Source organism: Coturnix japonica, chromosome 2 (assembly GCF_054131305.1).
Source record: "Coturnix japonica strain WE chromosome 2, WE-NBRP24, whole genome shotgun sequence".
Classification (NCBI taxonomy): Eukaryota; Metazoa; Chordata; class Aves; order Galliformes; family Phasianidae; genus Coturnix; species Coturnix japonica.
Genome location: NC_140664.1, coordinates 132,278,611 through 132,300,458, shown reverse-complemented (window position 1 = coordinate 132,300,458; position 21,848 = coordinate 132,278,611). Strand labels below are relative to the sequence as shown.

Below are 21,848 nucleotides of genomic sequence, written 5' to 3'. Positions count from 1 at the left end.
TTCTTTTAACAGGCACATGATAGATCTGTCCCACATAAACGTGGCACTGATAGTTGAGTGATGTCTGCTGAGAGAATTACTTACACTACCAGAAACATACTGTGGAGCGACACGGGACACAGTGACAAAACTATCAGGTTCTGAAACCTTTCATCTTAGTCTTTTAATTGCCATGTTGAACTACAGAGAGCAGCAAGGTGTCCTCGAGAAGAGCTGAACTTGAGAGGATCTACAAAGGTGGAATTTCTGTTCGGTTTCTTCAGATTCTGTTGTAACCACATGGAGCTACAGTTTTGTTTGGTTTGGTTTTTTTGTCTCAAAAAGCTACAGTGCAGGTAGACACTGTTCTTCAAGATACTACTGTGTGACCACAGTGACTTTGAGAGAACGTTTACACCGAAAGATGTACAAACTTTCTTCGTAGCAAAGAATATTTGATAATGGTTGCTCTTATCTTCAGTGTGAGGCATTTGAACGAGAACTCACTTTTCTAAACAAAATACATTAGTTACGTTGTATATCCAAGAGCATAGAAGGTATTCTTGCGTAGATTTAAATGTGGTCTACTTCATTGAATAGAAGTATGCTGAGAAACTTTGGAGGTGACACTGGAAAACTGTAGTTTCTATCTTTGTTAATATGTTAAGTCTGTCTCTGCATTTTCTATTCCAACACAGACTTCCCATTTTCTCCTTCCAACTCCACTTATTCCATAAAACACTGTGTAGGAATAACATTGCTGTATTTTCCCTTGGTTTTTAAAAACAAGGATCTTTGCCATTCAGTAGCATCCTGGGGTAGTTAACTCCAAGTTGTACCTAAGTTGTTTTTAACGATGTTGCCAGCTATGAGGAAAAAAGAAATATTTAGTGGCTCACTTAAGAAAAAAAAGTTATACAGGAAAAGTGGTGTATTCCTAATAGTTCTTTTTGGCTAGTATTTCGTAATTGCCTTATGCTTTATTTGGATTAGGTTTTTTGTTTTTTTTTTTTTTTTTCCTCCTGAGATTTACTTTGTGACTAATGCTGCACCATAAGAAACCCATTAACTGAAAGGACTTGGTTTGATGTGTTGTTCCCAATGCATATGAGACTATAAGAACATTGTGAATCTGCTGGTGAACGTGGCAGTTCACAACAGTATGTGCAAACGTTAAGGAGCTTATATTTTATCCAAAGTAAAATCCATGTTTCCTTTTGGTTAGAACCATCTAGATGGTATTGCCAAAGGAACGACTTTTTTCAGTTACTTCTGAATAAACTTCTTAAAATGTCATCTTTACATTGGATTGCAGTTTTTAATGAACATTTCCATAGTTTTTAGACTGTGAGCTTTTGCTCCATCCTTTATTTTGGGAATATTCTTAAGCATCCCACCTACTATTGAATGGGGCGACTTAAGAAAAAGACAAAGTTGTGTTGTATTTTTTTTTTATCATCTTAACGACCACAGAAGAGCATCATCGGTATGTAATGAAACAGCTGTGAATGGGGTCCAATACAGGAGAAAGATGAACTGAGCAAGTTTATGGGAGCATAGATATATATTTTTTAATATCTAATTGGTAACCCAAGTCAGTAAGACAGAATTGGCTTTCTTACAGTTTTGGTCCAAACTTTGAATTAAGTAGATATTGCTAAAAATGATGATTGAGTAATAAATGCCGCCTGGTCCTCTAGGTAAGAACTGCTTTTTGTTCACTGAAGTAATGTGGTACTTTTAATTGCACTGGGGGAAAAAAATGTAAGGATTACTGTTAACCCAGTTACAACATAGTGACAAGGCACAAGAACATCATAAAAATATTCATATAGAAGTGAATGTTTGTGCAGTTCCCCTCCTACGCATAACGCTTAACATTCAGCACATTGATTCTACATTCAGTGCTGTTAATGCTTCAGTTAGACCTAAGCCCAGGACAGAGAATGAGTCACAGGTAGGAAGCGTCCAGTGGAAGCCAACTGAAGACCAATGCCAGGTGGTTGCGGCGACCAGCCCTGCTAAGTGCTCTTTAGTTGCTCACTCCCATGAGCACTGGGACAGCTGTGCTACTTCCTCAGGTTATGTAATTTTTATTTATTTATTTTAAAAAATAAATGTTGATATTAAAAACGAGTCATTAAACAGTTATTCACCCCACAAGTTATAAGACAGCAACTTCTCTGTACCGAGAAGAACGGGAAGGCATCTAGGAATATAGTGTGTGTCTGGAAATGTGCATTAGGTGCAAAATGCCAGACAGGCCAGCAGCTGAGTTCAGCAGTAGGAACATCTGCAGTTGATCAGCTGTTCTGTCATAAGCAAACGTTGTAGGGGTTAGAAGGGCTTCTTGGAGCCAAAGGATATGGGTTTGATTCAAAAGTCAAAGAAGTTTGTAGGAATGCTCCTGCTTTGGGTTTTGAATCTGTCCCAGAGAGGCTGAAGTTCAGCCAACCTGAACAAGTTCTATGAATTTTTATTCAGTTGAGTTTTGTTTGGTTGGTTTTTTTTGTTTTTTGTTTTTTTATTATTTTTTTTAATGTTTTTAAACATTGCCAAAAATGGGTGGCTTTGGAACAAAGACATGAATTGCCTCAGATCTATTTAAATGTAGGAGGCGATGTAAACAATGCCTGTTTAATGACTAGATGCGTTGTCTTTAAAGGTGGTTGCAGTAAGTTATTGCTTGTGCATAGGCAGCATGGGCAGATTGCGTGATTTTAGCTGCTTATTGCAGTGGCTGAGTGTTAGAACTATATGTCAACATTATGTATGTATGTCTATATGTATTTTATTATACACATACATACGCTCAACCCCGTACTGTCACCATATCTTTCCAGTACCTTAAACTCAGTAGCAAAAGTAGCAATTAGGCGAGTCTCTTGTAAAAATGTTTGTGTTTTGTTAGCTCTCAAATCCTTCCTTAAAGCTGATCTGTTGGCAAATGAGCAGGTTGAACGATGCATCTCTTTTAGTTCTTTTTGTCGTGTCTCCTCCCAAAAATACACCGAGGAAGTAGAGGTAAAGCTAGATGGACGTGTTATTTCCATGTTCTCTTTCAGCACATAGTTAAACCTGAACATCTTAAGTTAACTTTCTTGGAAGATCTGTTGCAACCATTATCTTGTTCTTTCTTGATCATGCGTTCAAATTACAATGCAAAATGCAAACAGAGCGTTTAATGTAGTATGTAAATATTGAACTTTTGGAATTAAAATGTTACTCAAAGTGCTTACAGTCAACCACATCTTAGCTATTTGTTAGTTTTTTTTGTGTTGTCTTATCTCAGTTTAATGGATACAGTTCCATAAATGTTGATGTGCTTTCGTGTAAATCTTCAAATTTTTATAAAGATGCTAGTAAGTCAATACGTATACCCTGATCTGTGTATTATTTGTTCACCATTTTTATTAGAGTAGTTTTATACTGATTTTAATAGGCGACTCCAGTAGGTCTTATATGGAGCCAACTCTTTTTTTTTGTTGCTTTGTTTTCATCTGTCACGCTGTAGCACTGGAGAATAATTCACTTCATGACTAATCATATTCTGCTTTGGCTAAAGGGGTTGGATTGGCCCTATTGGCCTTACGATGTGGTATTTTAGTAGAATGTTATACATTAAAAAAAGGAAAAAAAAAAGGTTTAAAAACAGCTCTATCTTTTAAGGGGAAATAGAAAACACTGTCAGACTAAAGCATGGGCTTTTTTTTAGGTTTGTTTGGTTTTGCTGTACCAGTTCAGATAGGTCTGCCTTGTAATTCTGTTCTCAAAATTTGGGCTGTTCTTGTTTTACACGTATTTCAAGTTGGTCATGTAACACTTGTTTTCATCACAATGTTAGCGGCTGATTGTGGCATGTACTGTACGGTGGAACAAACGGGAGTGTTTGAGGTGTAATTGCTGCTAGGTGGGGGGAGGATAGGTCCATAGCATCTTCACAGCTAGCAGAAACTGCCCCGCTGATGGTTTTGTCTCCAAGTAGAGAGAGGGTAAATGTAGACAGGGTGATGGTCCTCAGCCCCCCAGGTGTCTCCAGTATGACCTCGTGTAAGAAGAGTAAATACTGGCACTCCTGTGCGAAGTATCTTCAGATACAGAACTCTTGCCCCAATTTAATTCAGAAAATTTACTTCGTATTCCCAAATTTTCACCAAAAATAAAAATATTTTTTTTTAAAAAAGGCTATCTAATCACTAAAATGCCAATTCGAGGCCGATTTTAGTTCTTCAGTGTTAGACTTCCACTGCAAGGATTTAGATGGGCTTTCTTAACCAAAAGTAGGTGAGGACGTGCTCCTTGAGGGCCTTCATAGGTATTTTTTCTTAACATAACCTGCCCATTTGGCATGAGAAAAGTCTTTTTTCTTGGTGCAGAGGATTTTTAAATGTAGGATATCACCTGGTTAGCTTTACATAGGGCAGTTACCTGAGAAAGTGCTATATGCACTTCTGTAATTAGGTGAAGTAACTGCGTGCGTGTCCGTGTGTGTGGGTGTGATGCCCTTATACTTGGGGTGAGAGGGTGGAGGGAGGGTGTGGGTTTCATGTATTGTTTTTTTCTGCTTGACTTGACTTGAGATATTTCCTACATTAGTTTTCTGGTGTAGTTTTGTGGCATTCTGTCCTTCCCCTTCTATCATGGTAGTTCCCTGGGTTGTGATGCTCAAAAGTAGCAATCTGGCTTTGCGTGCTCACTGCCCAAGAGACATATTTGTTCATGAAACCATTTTTTTTTTTGTGCTTTTTGATTTTCAGCAGCATGTTGGATGAGAAGTAAATATGAAGGAAACAAATACTGAATGGACGGCAGAAAGTTAGCTGTATTATAAAGGGGGTAACGGGTCGTTTAGGGTAAATGGGGCCTTTGCTCCAGTGCTACCTCAAATACTAATTAATTTATAACCACAATACTGGAAGTATTTAATCTTTAATTAGTATTAAATCCTAAGGATTTGATGTAAGGGTTTTTTTTTGTAACCCGCTTTTCTTTTTTGACATGAAGATGATTTATTGTCTACATGAGCCAAAGGGCCTTGTGTGCAAAACCTGATTCATATTGGATCCTTACGTATACCATCTTCTGGTATCATACGGTTGGGAAGGATCATTTTGTTCTTTGTAACGCTGCTTTTTTAGGGTTGGGTTTTATTTTTGCCATTTGGTTTTGGGTAATGTAATCTCCTCCTTCTATTTCTGTGCTTATTCTGGTGGAACGTAAGCTCCCTATTGCACTAAACATAACCTCAAGGGGAAACCTAATCTCAGTGGGTCTTCTAGGTGCCTGTGTGGCTTTCTTACTTCTTGGTCAGACACACATTTTCCTGACTAACTGGAAACAGGCCTTGTATGTACACAGCTTTCCAACAGGTTACGTTCCTTTTCTCATGTAACGACGCTCAGGTTAAGCCAGATTTTTGCCCTCTGAATAATCTTGGTGTTACAGATTAAGACTATTTGTGTAAAGGAACCTGTGCACGGTTAAATGGAGCTGTATTGCAAACGCTGTGTGTAGTTACTTGGAAGATCACAGTTTGAACAGAAAGCTGCTGTATCAATGTTTACATTCATTCTGTGGCTCAGAGTTTTCTCTGCACGCATCTAATGGTTTTTAACATGTCTTCTGTTTTTTTCCTAGCATCTGTCAGGCTGACTTTGGAACCTTAAAGTTTTATTTCCATGTATATAATAATAAAAAGGGAGGGTTTTGCTTTTTTTCTGCAGGATTTCTTTTCCAGGCACCGACTCTTCTCAGCTGCTTAATTTTCTAATTAATGCTCATTTTCACTTACAGATAGACCAAAGACGAGATGCTAATGCTAATTTATTCACAGCTGATCTTCTCTGCCTCCTGATATAATTTATATTGATACAAGGTGCCCTTAGAAGAAGTCAAATTTCTTTTCTCCTTAGGTGCTCTTTTCCTCTGCCCTGTGCCGTACCTCATTTCCATCTCATTTGCCCCCATTTTTCCATTCCCACGAGGGTATTTGTATCCTTGTTATGCTCTTGCTCTTTTGACTCCACGTTCATCCCTCTCCCTCCAGACTTTCTCCTATCCAATTGCATAGTACTCTGTCATTTTGCAGCATCCTGTTTTCATCTCACCAGTGGCTCTTTTGATACCTGAAGCCTAAATCTCCCACGCAGAAGCATAAACAGCCTGTGTTTTTCTTTGCAGACTTACTTATAGTACCTAAAGTTGAGTCCACATTTGCAGGTGTCAGACCTTAGGAGATGCTGCCCATCCCAGAGCTCTGGACAAATAACCATTTTGCTTTGCAGTTTTACCCATGTTGGAGAATTACAAAGTATTTTATACACGCTCTAGCATTTATGCAAGCCAGGAGAAACAGGATTAACAACTCTTTCATCCTTTTTGCTTTTTCAGGAGTTCTGTTCTTGAGTTCAGTGATAGTAATAGCACTTTTTAATTGTCACTTAGTAATACAAGCACTGCCGACACAATTCTACCTCCTATTACTATTACTGAATGTGATCCTTCCTAACCTGTAAAGTCTGAAATGCTGTGTACGTTTAGGTGTGTTGAGAATCAGAGTGTATCGCTCTAATCTGGATGGCAGTTTGTTGATTAGCAGTTCAGAATATAAATCCATCAGCCGACTGTATCATTCTGACTCCACCTGGGGTTCATCCGCCTCATGTTTTCTACAGCATCATCTGCACACTTTAATTTCTTGAATGTAATACTGAGCTATACCAAACCCTCCGCTCGCATATGAGATCTTTGTCATACTTATTCAAGTGAATGTAAAAGTGACAACGCAAAAATGATCTCGTGCAAGTTTTGATTACCTGTAATTCCATGTTTAACGTGTCAACGTGCAAATATATTTATTGTACCTTAAAATATGTGAATAAAACTTTTTATCTTCTTCATGTTTGCTTTGTTGTCTTTTGATGTCATAGAATGGCCTGGGTTGAAAAGGGCCACAGTGATCATCTGGTTTCAACCCCTGTGCTATGATTTCAAGTATTTTTCATTTTCATGACATGAAGGAGCTCCCAAGAAGCTCAATATGGTCACCATCAACTGTATTGTGCACCACTGGACACAACAGTTCACTTGTAATAATAATGGGCCAAAACCAATCCTCCTATTTAAGAACACAGCTGGGATCAGTCATACCTGTCCGTGTGACTCTTAAGGTTAAAATCTCCCACCAATGAACTCGTAATATACAGTAGTGAGTGCAAAGGGCTGGAAAACTCCACGCTCAGCTGGAGGCTGATAAATGCAAAGTGGTAGAGGAAATCAATGGGACCAAAACCTGGTTATATTGGAGGAATGGAAAGGGAAGAGCGACCAAGGGAGGAACAAACAAACTTCTAAAATCAAATGTTGAGTTGCTTTGTGAAGTGCTGCAAAAATTGGTCTTGATTGACCTTAATTAATTTGTAATGATTGAGGCTCGAGGAGTTGCAGCCTGCTCAGCAAGCGTGGTGGGAGATTGCACAAGGGAGGGCTTGAGTGAGGAGGAGGATTGAAACACCATACAGGAATTGGATGAGATGGAGAATTAGAATAAAGAGAGTCAATTAACTATTGAGTAGTGCAAGAGCATCCACTCTGGTACGAACGAGTACAGATTTCTACTGTAAGCTGGGAGTCTCTGAGAAAGAAGTAGAGAGCAGCGAGTTGATTGCAGATAAATGGCAGGGCCACTGATATCCAGGTCTGGTATTATAAACCAGGCTGCCCACAGCCCCATCCAACCTGGTCTTGAACACCTCACCTCCAGGATGAGGCATCCACAGCCTCTCTGGGCAATATGAGTTCAATGAGGAATGGCTGATTGCATGGCACCATCACTCATTGGTTTCAAGCGTCAACTCTCCCATTCACTTTCACTGTTTTGACTCTAGGGAGTCATAGAATCATTAAGGCTGGAAAAAGAGCATTACGATCATCTAGTCCAGCTGTCAGCCCATTACCACCATTGCCCACCACCAGCTGGTAAGAAAAAGGGTAAAGTTACTCACCTGGAAAAACCATTCTATGGTGACGTGACCTTCGTTGGGAGTGCTCTGGAGAGAACGGAGAGCTGTTCATTGTCATGATCATTTCTCATGAAATTACTGATAAAAAGGACTGAACATCTATGAGAAGGATTTTAACCCAACAGCAAAGGGGCGGCCCTGTGGGTTAGGTTTTCTTAACTAAGTAGCTATTTCTTTGTATATCTCTATCCTAAATGTCACCACATGTTGGCCTCTCTACAAGGTGATGCCTCCCAGTCCCAGTCGCAGAAACCTCTTCAGGCTCTGTGAAGGTTTGTTGGAATGGGTTTCTTTTCATCCAATTGTTTGAGCTGGAAGGGACCTTTAAAGGTCACCTGGTCCCACTCCCTGCAGTGAACAGGGACACCTACAGCTCCATCAGGTGCTCAGAGCCCCATCCAACCTGACTTTGAAAGTCTCCATGGATGGGGCATCCATAACCTCCCTGGGCAGCTTGTGCCAGTTCTTCACCACCGTTACCACAGTAACTTCTTCCTTACAGCCAATTTAAATCTCCCCTCTTTTAGTTTGCATCCATTTCCCCTTGTCCTTTCACAACAGACTCTACTAAAGAGTCTGTCCCCTTTCCTACAGCCCCCTTTATTTTCATTCACAAGGCTCAGGAAAACCCATGGATCTCATCAAAGTGCAGAAGATGCTCTTGTTCCCAGGTCTCTCCTGGCACTGCTGTTAATCAGTGCACCCAGAGGGAGGATGCACTTCTCCCTTAATGGGGGCAAGGAGCAGGAGGAAGGCAATCAACCCTCATCAGCCAGCCCCTCAATCACTGCACTTCACACAGCTGGGGGTAAGCAACCTCATCTTCAGCTGGAAATTTTAGTACCTTTTCTCTATGCTGCCTCTGTTTTATGCCCTTTTTTTTCCCCCACCCCCCTCCCTCATAAATTTTTATGATTTTTTTTTTTAAAGGGGAATTTATGAGCACAATGGCAGAGAACCTGTGAAATGTGGAGCAGCTAAAAGGCTATCATGGCGGTAAATGAGGCTAAGTGGTGATAGACCACCAGCTGGTCGGAGCTTGGTGATTGAGCCTAACTGACAAGAAATAATTATCTCCTCTCCAAGAGGTAAAATGGGCTCTCACACTGAGTGCTGCTGGTGGAGGGGCTGTCCGGGGGGGAAGCAAGCAGCATTTCCAACAGCTTTTTGTGCTTTGAGCCCTTGCAAGGATCCTATGCTCAGGTTCTCATATAGGTGGGGATGTTCTCCAGCAACTCAGTGTGTTCCAGCAGGGGAAGTGCTACAAACATCCCTGTCCTCCTCTACCCAAATAGTGGTGTAGGTGAGATCTCCTGCTCCTTGGGTCTCCAACTCCACCTCTGTGCTGAAACTGAAGTAGAAAACAGAGTAGAAAAGTCAAATAGGATGATATCAAAAGAGCGTTACCCGCTGCTAAGTGCGGTCTGTCAGCCAGCAGGTTTCACATGCTGCTGTCCCGTGTAGGTGGTGGTGTGGAGAACAACCAAATCATCTCCATGTTTTGCTGGGAAAACAAAGAGGTAAGGAATTGCTGGAAGCTTTCACACACTCACATTAGTCTCCTCCAGTTCAATGAAATGGGATGACTTAACCTGCAGATGAATAGTTGGAGACTCAGCTGTTGGGGCACCTCAGCCCCAACTCTTGGCTTGTTCCAGAACGTACTTTAATACTCCTCCAGTGACTGTATGAACACAGGCTGCTGTTCTAGGACCAAAGTCTTCCCTGTGAGGACTCTGAAAAGTAAAAATAAATCAATAAATAAAATTCCCAGCATGATATATTCAGGTTTCATGGGTTCTCAGAAGCACGGAGCTGGCAACATAAGGATGGCAACCTCACCCACTGGCATCTCCATTAAGGCTAAGAGATGACTGGTTTGGCTTTCTGAGTGAAGGTCATAGAATTGCTTGAGTTGGAAGGGACCTCCAAAGGCCACCTACTCCAACCCCCTGCAATGAACAGGGACACCTACAGCTCCATCAGGTTCTCAGAGCCTTGTCCAGCCTGACCTTGGGTATCTCCAGGGACCAAGCATCCACCTCTCTGTGGAACCTGTGCCAGTGCCTCTCTGTCCTGATTGGAAAAAACTTCCTTATATACAGTATAAATCTCCCCTCTTCCAGTTTACAAGTTTCCTCTTGCCCTCCTCTGCCCAGTGCAGATCCTACATCCACGCTTTTGGCCATCCCCTGTCCAACATTAATGATGCAATAACTGCAGGCACAGGGAGAAATTCTGCCTCTGGGATGTCTCTGACCCCCAGTACTGTGGCACCATCTGCCCCATTGTGTTGCTCTCTACAGTGATAACATACAATCATAAAATCATAGAATATCCCAGGCTGGAAGGGACCTATAAAGATCACTGATATGAGTCTGTACACACCAAAAAGAGCCTGAGCCCATCTCCAAATTTTCCTGAGTGATTCCAGCCATGGCACAAGTGGAGCTTTGATGGGCAGCATCTGCGAGGCAGCGATGAAATATCCCCTTATCTCAAGGTCTGGTGGGAGCACAGGGAAAGGGAGAACCGACCCACGGAAGATCCCAGCGATCCTTCCTATGTCTTCGTTCCCCTTCTGGGCAAGGGCTGCACGTTCCCGACCGTGGGTTGTTTTAAGGCATCATGTCGGCAGGTGGTGCTCGGGGGCCGGCGAGCATCCCGCATCCTTAGTTGGGTGAGCAGCTAACCTGAAAAAAGTCCTCTGGTAGCAGCGGGACGGGGCACAGCACCGCACTGGGGTCTCCGGGCTGCTGGCTGCTGTTTAAATTAGCTTCATTACGCACATAATTAAAGGAAGAGAGCTGAGTGCTATTTAGCAGTGTTTTAGGGGGGGGTATTAATTTCAAGGCTAAGGGCACCTGGAGATTAAATGAATTAACTCACAGCTGAATCAGGTTAATTGTTATTTTCTTTTCCCGGAGTGAAGCTGAAAGGGGAAGTTTTTGATTCAGTGATTGTATGCGGGTTAAAGAAAAACAGATTCTTAACTAGAAAGAAATGCATCCAGCTGAACTGAGTGAGGGCTGGGGCCCGGTTTTGGGGCTTAGCTTCCAGTTTTTCCCCTTCTCCAGTACCAGGACTGTGGGCTCTGGGTGTGGAGATGAGGGTTGAAGTGACCCTGAAGCAGCAAGGCCCCATGGTGAGGTTTTAATGCCCCCAGGGCTTTGCTGTGGTTTATCAGCATATCCGCACGGTGCCATGGGTATCCCATGCTTCTGCTTCTACTCCCATAGGCTGAGCTTGTCAGCCCATAGTCTGCCCAGTGTGGCGTATGGGAAGAAATTAACACTGCTTTAAACAAACAGGTCATTGGCTATTGAGATAGCTATAAAACCTGATGAATTTCCCAATGGGATGTAACAGTCGCTGAGTGCTTATTTTTGTGGTGCTGGTGTGATGGGTGGTGCTAAAGTGAATGATGGGTGGGACATCTCAAAGCCCACATCTTCCAGAGCTCACACCACCCTGTGCCTCTTCCTTCTTCTCTCTCATTGGATTCCCTCTAGTCCTGAACAAGATGACCGAAAACAATGGCAACGTTCACCTTGTCACCCACCTTTGGAAACTTATCAGTTTCTTCCAGGGTTATTAAAATAGATCAGGGGGAAGATCAATGCTTGGGGAAATCCATTTGTCTCCTCCTCCCATTTTCACGGTGAGCCCCCATCACTGAGCCTACAGCTCCCACGTCTCTGTTTCCATTTTCTCTGGCACAGGCAGCATAGACTGATGTAACATCATTGCAAATACTCCTTAGATCAATTGTTCTGACTAAAAATAAAATGAAACCTCTTACAGTATCAAAGAACTGCTCTGCATTAACCTGACCCAATCAATCGGGTGCTATATATCTCTTTTTCTCCTTGGCTCTTAATCTTTGATCATTCTCTCATCTAAAACTTACTTTATTTTCTTGTGCAATACTGCGGCCAAGACCTCTGCTCCTTTCTCCCTGTTAGAAATCAGAGTCTCTACCCTTGCTGGGCAGTCACGTGCCAATGTGATGGATGTGTTTTAACTCCTCATTGCTTCATGTGCCATCTTGCACGTTGGTTCCCTCTTAATGATGAGCAGCGATGATTCTTCTTTTCAGTGCATTAAAGACCAGACCACACTTCCATGGTCACTTTCCAGCTGTGGATGCCCCATCCCTGGAGATGCTCATGGCCAGGTTGGATGGGACCCTGGTCTAGTGACTGGCAATCAGCCTATGGCAAGGGTTTGGAACTTGATGATCTTTGATGTCACTTCCAACCCAAGCCATTCTGTGATTCTGTGATTCCACTTCCATGGTGGATGCAGGTATTTGCATCCCATACCCTCATTGCCATGAGCCATTTTTCCGGTTCTGCCATATTTAACAACAGCATCCTACTGAAACCCCCAGCAAGGCAGCCCCTGCTGTCCCATGGACAGGCAGAATGGGGCTGCTCTGCAGCTCTCCATAGCTCCCAGCATTGCAGTGTGGGAATGTTCCACCGTGCTGCTTCTTGCTCATCTTCTGATGCCAACTTTGACTGTGCAGACTTTACCAGGAAATAAATACAAGATCATGTTAAGCCCAGGGATTGTTTTCATTTATGCCTCCAGGACTTCAAGATTTGAGGTTCCCCTTCTTGCCATCATTTCAGCAAGTGCCAAAGGTTGGAAGTGAGCTGGAATAAAAAAAAAACCTATGGCACAATCTGAAATTCTCATGCAATCACATGGCTCACGGAATCGCCTTAAAGTATCGAGATACTCCAAACAAAGAACAGAGAGGTTGAGTTAAAACACTCCAAAAAGCCCAAACATTCGGCTGTTGTTATCTGAGAAGTTCTGTCATCGAGATGATATTTCAGCCGCTGGAGACAGATGAGATTTCGAAAGGGGATTTCTAATTTGTGTTTGTTTTTAATTTGAGGTTTGGATCACAGCGACGGTGACAATTTGTTTTTGTTGTGTATTTATGGCTGCACATGTTTAAAATGGTAAATCTGCGCTGACCTATTCAACCACAAAAGCGAAACCAGCTTCTGTATTCTCCATTCCTGAGCTGAAGAACTAAACCCACAGCATGCGTGTATCAAATCAATCGTATTTTTACAGCTTTCAGATTTGGGCCTCAGAGGCTGTGTGAGCATTTCTGATAATCACAGCTCCGGCTCTATAAATAAAGGTTCTTCACCAGAAAGTGGCTCTGTCGAGATGAAAGGTATTTGTATAATTATTGCCCTTTGTTAAAATCATATCATTTTATTCAAAGCAGAATTAAAACACATGAGGAGATTATTAAGTTTCTTTGTTTATGGGAAAAAACACAAAGAATGGGAAGGGGATGCTTTGAGTTGTCTCCAATGAAGATATCTAAGTCTAAAAGACAATTATGGAGCCAGGTCACTCTGCACTGAGCTTGCTGCTTCTTCTTACCTGCCTGTTTTTATTGGATTTTCTCCTTGCGACGAAAACAGAAATGTTTTCTTTCTGTCTGTAAGCCTGAAAAGCAAACAGAGGTCCAACCGTTTTTCATTTAACACAGCAGTGTTGGTAGACCAGGTATTGCCTCCAAGCAGTGGCTCTGATGAGAGGTTCCCAGGGTAGAGCCCAGGCTGGGACTCCCTGATTGCTGAGTTCATTGTCTGATGACAAATCCTTGCTCTCTAGTTAATTTTCAAGGCTCAGACAAATGCACAATGTTGCTCATTCAAGTTTCTTCATGTCCCCAGGTGGAGGGGACAGAACCGTTCCTGAGCAATGAAGCCATAGGTTGACCATTAGTAGCAGCCCAGCATCTTGATGTGATCATTTGGGGGGTATAAAGGCAGTGGTTATCCAAAATCTGGGCTCCCCTGACAGGCAGGAAGGTCCCCAGCCCTTCTGGAGGGCTGGAAGGGCAGGTCCAGCAGCACCACTTGTGAAACTCTTCATTGCCAAGAGAAGTCCTCCTGGAACCTCCCCTAGGAAAGCGCTGAACTAATAATTGCTGCTAGGAGAGGAAGGTGCTGACAAATCTAGGCCAAAAAAATATCCCAAAATAATGAGCTTTATTGCAAATGGATGATGAAAGTAGCACTGACCACAACAAGGGAGCAAGTGTCATTAAGTTGCTCCAGCGGAGCCTCTGTGAAAATTACAGGGCATGCTGGAGTAGTTCTGGAAAGGAGTCAAGTGGCAATTTGCTCCATGCACGGCCATTGCAGAGAACAGAGCTAGGAGGAGGAATGATCTTCTGCTTCTTCCTGCAGAGGCACAGCTGTGCAGTTGTTAATGGGTATGGACGTGGAGATGGGTTGGAGGTATACACTTTAATACACATATGAAATTAAAATAGTCTTTCCTAGCAAGGAGAGAGTCCTGATTTTTACCCATTTCTAGTGGCAGCATTGAAACATGCAAGCTATGGAAGATATATTTTATGAAATATCTCTATCCTGAGCCTCAGCCCAGCTCAGCATCTCCTTCCTGCCCATCCCTACCTCCTGAACCAGAGGAATCTATTATTGCAGCTCCACACTCCAGCCCTGACACCTCCATGGGCATGATGGAGCACACCATGGACTCACTGCTGGCTGACTTCCCCACATCACTTCCTGGGAGCAACCCCTAAGATACCCCATTTCTGCACTCTTTTCTACTGATTTTCATGGCAAACACACTCAATTTGGTCAATATATTTTTAAGACCCAACACAGTTTGGGAGAAGAAGCGCAACCTTACCAAGGTTAGATGTGTCTCCCATTGCCCAGCAATGCTGGACCCATGGAGAGTGGCTTGACCCCACAGGAGCACCCAACATTTGCTGAACAACTGGTAACAATTTTGCCATCAGCCTGTGACTGTTCCAAAAAGTAGGAACAAACGAGTTAAATCACAAATCTAGTGCACTTCCTATCCTGCCTATTCCCAAAGAACGGCACGTCAGCAGTGCCAGAAGACACATGGATGATAAGTTACTAATAAATTCATTGTGTTGCTTATGTTTAATGGCCTAATAAAAACAATCCTCTCCTTTTAACAGTGCAAGGCTTGCATGAAAAGAACCAGTGGTGTTTTGGAAAACATTTTATACTCAAACAGTCCCTATGGTCGTTGTAATAGTGGCTAACTGCTGTAATTTAGCTTTAATCAGCCAGCGCGGCACTGCACATCGTGCTTGGCTGCATGGTTAGCAGTGGATCACTAGGGGTCACTTTGATTCCACCTAAAGGAAGGAATCCTAAAAGGTTTGGGACTTGATTTCTGCTTTTTTCTATATTTTTTTTTTCGGTAAGATATTTACTTAAAGACAAACTCTTCTAGCACATATGTATGATGCTTGTTTACATAAGCTACTTGGGCTGAGCTCTATTCTGGTGTAAAGGGTGAAACTTTAAAGAAGTTTATAAAGCTCATCAAGAGGAAAATTGGCCCTGACTACCTTTTCTAATATGAAACAGCTTCTACTGGAATCGATATTCGTCATAACAGATGACATTGTTTAACTCTCAGTAAATATTTCTGTCCCGTCAGGATCCCTATAAATGGGAAAAGAATAGCTGTGATGTATAAATCTGCAAGATAATATTCTAATTTTGCTGCCTGCTCTGCAGTATAGGAAGGTGGGATATTATCTATGAATTTCTTTCTCAGCCGCAGCTGATGACTGAAGCTCAGTTCTTTCCTTGGTGAGAGAAAAAGAGCACTAACAGCTAAACACCATGAAAAACACTTTCCTGTGATGTATTATTGCTGTGAATGACAGACCTGATGGGAACCCAAACTTGAGTTCTTTTACTTTCGTAAAGAAACAGCTCACGCTGTTGAGGCTGGCCAGCAAGTTGTGAGTGTCCCATCCCTGGAGGTGCTCAAGGCCAGGTTGGATGGGGCCCTGAGCAGCCTGAGTTGGTGGGGGTAAAACCTCCCCATGGCAGAGGGTTGGAACTGGGTGATCTTTAAAGTCCCTTCCAACCCAAACCATTCTGTGATTCCAGGATTGATTCCATGATTGTGTAGAATGAAACGAGGTGTTTCCTTCCTGTTGGACATCTGGGCTTCTTCACGCCCTACCCTGATAGTTCCTCCTGTTGGCATGCACAGTGGAGATGCCTGAATCCCAGGAGAGAACTGTGCTGTGGTTCACTTCAAAATGCCACAGCTCTATGCCAGCAGGGGCCAAGCTGTCACCAAGCCCAAATGTGCCCAAGACACATACCACAAGACAAAAGCCTGAGTGACTTCCTGGTGTCTGGGTGAGTAGCTCAGCTCCAAGGGCAAGAAGGGAGCTGCAGCAAGCTCTCATTCCACATCTGAAGCTTGGGAAAGGTCTGGGTATGGGGCTGAGTCACTCAGACTGAGTGCTGGCACGCAGCTGGTTGTGTCATGGACGTGCCCAACCACATGGGACTTCTGCTGCCATTTCAGAGCTGCCCAAAACCTGGTCTTTTGGAGAGTGGGTGCATCCCAAGATCCCAGAAGGTACCAAGCATGAAGTCAACATTGGGTAAGTATCAGCGCACGCCTCCATCCATGTTCCTGGGCCCTGGTGAGTGAATGGTCTCAGTTTGTTTCTTCTGCTAGGTCTGCACCCAATCTTCTCTGTGACAACACATGAGTTAAGGGAAATCTCTTTCCAGAGACACATCTCCTTGGCTCCATGGTGCTCTCCCAATGCCTCTGTGGCATTTTTCCCCGCAGCGCTCCATAGCCCCCCAAAGACTGTATTAAGCAATGTGACAAGCACCTCTCCCAAGTGGTTCTCTCTCTTTTCCCTTCCTTCCCCCCAAGGAAAACTGAGTGGGAATAGCTTTAATTAACTACACCATACGTGTGCGGTGTTTATACCAACGCAGACAAGGCTGAACAAGCATACCATGCACTTGGGAGGAAAGGTGCAGGAGTTTGCAGCTGTTCTGAAGTCCTGAGCTCATCCTGCAAGTGGAAAACCAGTGCCTGAGAAAGTCCTTTTGTGGGGGCCATGCCAGGCTCATCATGGGCACATTTGTAGGGGTGATTTGTCAGCGTTCAGCCACTCTACAAAGCTGTGGAAGGTCCAAGATGTGCCCCATGCTAGGACAGCTGGATGAGTCAAGGAGACCCTAATTGCAATCCATCACACAACAGAGAGCCTTCATGGTAAATGGAGAGCATGTGGGGCAAGCCACATCCAAGTTGGGACACCTACTTTTATGGTCATGACTGCAGGTGAGCTCTGAATGTCTCTTCTCCCTTTGGAGATGGGGTCAACTCAGCTCTCAACCAGATGCTGCCTTCTGGGGGCCTCCTTGTGACTTACGTGGCTGGTGCAACGTTTAATAGCATTCAAAAGCTGGCTACCCTCTCTTCCAAAGGTGTTTAGAAGGGATTTAATGGCAGAAGTCGAATTAAAATCAAACCCAATTTGTTAATCAGTATGAAAATTAGAGGGCTTTCAAACAGGCTGCTCTGTGAACGTACATCTGCACATGACAGTTCTGAATCTTCTTGGGTTTTATGGTACCTGTGCAGATCACGTCACTCAGAATGGCACAGATGTACATGTATCATTCAGATGGTGTCAGGATGGCGGTGTTTCTTATCCTGCAGACCACAGAAAATTGTCCTCAGAGGTGTGTTATTTATCCTCATCAGGTGCCCTGCTTGAGAAGAGGGTCCCACAGAGGCCATTGGTGGGGGAACCTAGCAATGCTGTCACACTCCCTAGAAGATGCCCCACACTGTGACTTCATGGATAGTTCTATTTTATCCTACAGCATCAAATCACCCTTTTCAAAGAGCAGCCGTGTGCTACCGACTCCATGAGTTAAACCTCATTGCTTCTCCAGATCAAAGAGCGGCGTTTCAGGCCTTCTCCTGTGCTGCTGTGCAGTGACAAAGTTCCTGGTGACTTAAGTGGGAGGGAGGCTGCGTCCTGGGAGACAAACTTAATTGAGTGTAATACCACAGGGCACGTAAAGTAGGACAACACAGCCTGACCTCATTTTGCCCATGCGTAACCCTACTGACATCAGTGGGAGCTGCACATATGCAGTCAGGAGATGACATTTGCCCACTCTTGGCTGCTCTAGGAAATTCTTGCCTGGCTGATATATTCTATTATTTAATTGTGCGATATGAAGGCAAGGGATACACCGAGCAAAGCTGAGCAAACACAGAGCAGCTCTGTGCCTGTTTGAAGTTGTGGAAAGGCTGCTTTTGACGCTGGTGGTTGTTGGACTGGGCCCACGGTACACAGTGATTCATAATCATTTTCTTCAATGAAAGCAAGCAGGTTGGTTTGTTGTTATTTGTGGGATCACATGATTCATTATTTGCAAATATTTGAATGGCAGTTGGACTTTCTGAGGCCTGTGAACCCCAGAGCTGCCACCGGTGTTCACACAAAATGGTTATTCATACACACACTGCGCCAGATCAGACTTGTTCGATACTATGCATTTATTACACTACTGTTTCTAGTAAAGCTTTGCAGAGCAGAAAGGGCATCATTTGGCAGAGCCAACAAAGCTCGCACCAAACCAGAGTCTATTCCAAGAAACTCGGCATGAGCAATCCCCAGACTAGTGTTTATTTGCATTCATCACAGTCTAATAAGGCCAGTGCATAATGTTGTAGAAATCAGAATGAGGCTGACATAGGGAAGAGGCTGGGCAGGCAGTGCCCAGCAGTATGGGTAGAGAGCCCCTGCTCTCTACCAGGCTATGGGAGTGGTAGGGCTCTGAGCACAAGGATTTTGAACCTGGCATGACTTTGCTATGATATAGCTTTAACTCATGTGTTTGGGTTTTTTTCCCCCAAAAAGGGAATATAAAGAGATCTGATCTGACCTGATCTAGTGCTTGATCTACAAACCATAGTATGATTCCATGGTTCTTTGTAGAGTTTTGCAATATTTAGGGAAAAAATGCTATTATACAGAACAAGATCTACTACCTAATGCAGGAAGCATCCATCCTTGGGCTCTCCATCCTCAAAGACCCACCGGGATGCCCCCAGCAGCCTGCTCTAGGCTGGTCCTATATTGGATGACTCTTCATCCAGAACCATCCTAGACTTTTTTATCCTAAACTGCTTCAAAAAACTTCATAAAGGACCGTAATGCTCCAAACTGGCCAGATCCCAATCTGTGCCCCGCTTGCAAAATAAGCTCCCTGCAGGCAGTGAGACCCCGCATCAGGTCTGTGACATAGCACACGGATGATACCAAAAGGATGTTGCCATAATTGCATGCAGATGTATCCTCTGCTCCCTTGCAGCGAATGCCAGCAGAAGGCTCTGACTTGGAACGCTGCAGCGATGTTTCCCCAAGAGCCAGGCACGAGCATGGGGACCCTCATGGTCACGCACTCAGAGCATCCCTTGTCACCTCTTCTCCTCAGTAATACGAACAGACATTTCTTTACACCAAACTGAGCAAATCTAATATTTATTTCACATTTAGGTCACAGTCCATCAAAGCAAATATATCTATATATATTTTTTTTTTTGCCACCCCCAAACAGATATCCTGACCTTGCGGTTTCACTTGTGATTTGCAGCAGGGTTTGGTGGTTTGCACTCACTTAAAAAAAAAGGGGGGGGGGGGGAGGAAGAAAGAAATACAGGTCCTGCACTGGGCTCTGGAGTGATAGCACAGCTCCCTGTGCTCCCAGACCTGCTCTGAATGCCACACTGGGTTCTGCTGTAGGATTGCAGGATTATTAAACCCATATTTCCTGCCTTTGCTCCCTGTTTGTTTGGTTTTTTTTATCACTAGGTCCTGAAAATCAGAATTGTTTAAGTCTGTGTGGCTTAGCACCCCAAACACAAAGTATTGAAAATGTCATTTAACAGTCTTGGCTCAAACAGTGCCTGCGGGTCCCATCCTGCTCCTACCAAAATAGGAGAAAATCCCATCTCCTATAAAGGTGCACTTTTAAAAAGTGATTTTCCTTTCCTTTTTAGCTTCCTAGGCCAAGGATCGCATTAACACTGCTCCATTGAAAGCTCTGAAGTGTTCTGTATATGGAAAATTGACTTTCTGGGGTTTTTTTTTTATGCAGTTTGTACTAGATTTAAAGCAGAAATTGCTGAAGAGAGAATTTGAAAAGCTTGGGAAATGTAGTGGTCCCTAATGGCTCTCAGTAATGAGTAAAATCAGATGCTCATTCCGATTTCCTTCCCCCTGTAATTGAAATATAAGTCGTGCTGGAGCTGCAAAGCTGCCGCCCAATTATCACCCAACTCGGCTCATTTACATCACTCATCCTTCTCTGCTCCACGTGAAATGCTCAGGAGGGCCAATGTAAATGTATTTATAGCCCAGTAGGATGTGTTTAGCTCTTAATATGAGGGTAATAATGTTATATATAGATATTTGTGTGCATATACGTAAAAAGAGCTAGGAGAGCTCCTTCACACGACAACACAGCTACCAGACATGGAGGAGCTGATTTGCTTTGGTGAGTGGCTTGAATTTTAATTGCCATGTGTATGTGATCCTCCCTTACTGACACATCCCTTCTGCCCTTCAGCTGGTGTACCTGGCACGGGGCACTGTGTGAAGGACCTGCCCCATTCACTGAAAACCAACACAAAACAGCCCCAGTCTCATTAGGGCCATTTCTCACCCTGGTCTCAGGGCAAGCTCACACAACCTTGAAGGATAACACTCAGCACAGCCTTTCTTCCCTCCCAGAACCCTGCCAAATGAATAGTTGTCTTTGCACACCCAGCTGGAATTTGGCAGGCAAACATCAGGCTGGCCTGGGCAGAATTCCTCCCATGCCAATCCCCGTCTCCACGTCCCATCTCAGTGTCACTGGGGGCAAGAGCTGGCGAGCTGAGTGTCACACAGCAGGCATTCCAGCAAGTCTCTGTAATTTCTTTAATTGTTCAGACAACAGAGCACAAGAATATTAGCTTCAAGTACATTCTTATACATTATTTTAACAGTAATAGATATGTATTTAGTCATAAACTACTCTGTAGCCACCACTATGTGTACATTTTATACAAACTATTGCCATACTCAGAACCTGAAAATGGATGGTGACATCTCCTAGGCAAAGCGAGGTGACAACAGCACATCCTTCCTACAAGAGCTGGTTGCATTGGTTTGTCCTAATGAATTGCTTCTAACGTGTAGAGTGGTGGTCTGGGCACAGTGTGCCGAAGGCTTCGGGAGATGTCATAAATACATGGTGAGAGGAAGGTCAGCCATCAGAGTCGAGTGCAAAAGGACCCAGCACAGGGCTACTGGGCACAGCAGCTTGATCCTAGTGTACAGTGGCTTCCGAGCTTCTCCCACATAGCAAAACTCCAGGATTTTGGTGGAGATTAGAGGTGGTCTGATATGATCTGCACTGGGACGTGTGCCCTACTCTGACCAAAGCACAGGCTCTGCACTGGAAGGTCTTTGTCATCTCAGTTAGTTTAAAGACCTCAACATCAATGGCTCAAGCTCTATCCTACTGCACAACCTCATTCTACTGCACAACCCCATGAAGATCTGGGCTTCCAGTGCCATCTTCCCCTGGCAAAGTCCTTACATCATGCAAGCTGCTGTTGAGAGATAGGGAACAGAGAGCTGAGATGCCCCAACACCTCCACGGAAGGACAAACTCTTTACAAAGTAGAAGCTCTTTTGTTCCATGACCATATTTTACATCCATGCTTGCAGTTCCCATTGCACCAGCAGCTCCCAAAAGACCCACATGCAGCAGAGTCCCAGTCTTGATGCCTTCAGTGCACATTCCCAGTGATGCCATGCACTGGTGAGAGGTGACAATACTACCACCACTGCTGTGGTGACCTCACGGATGGTTGGAGTGCTACGGAGGATGGCATTTACTGAACTAGAGTAGCTGACACAACTGCAGCCAGAGGGTCTGAAGACTGCAGTTGCCA

The 21,848-nt window shown here is 43.7% G+C and overlaps 1 protein-coding gene across 6 annotated transcripts in view; it reads left to right on the top strand.

Annotated features, from left to right (window-relative positions):
- RBM33 (RNA binding motif protein 33) overlaps positions 1 to 6,878 on the top strand; it is an 80,672-nt gene extending 73,794 nt beyond the window's left edge. For 4 of the 6 annotated variants that reach the window (XM_015852836.3, XM_015852835.3, XM_015852834.3 and 1 more), the window contains one exon: positions 13 to 3,350. In XM_015852836.3, coding sequence (XP_015708322.1) covers positions 13 to 61 — 49 coding nt within the window. In that variant the 3' untranslated portion in view covers positions 62 to 3,350. Of the gene's footprint in view, positions 1 to 12 lie in introns of all 6 variants that reach the window. The other 2 variants (XM_085538956.1, XM_015852837.3) reach the window with 1 other exon arrangement.
- Positions 6,879 to 21,848: the final 14,970 nt, after the last annotated feature.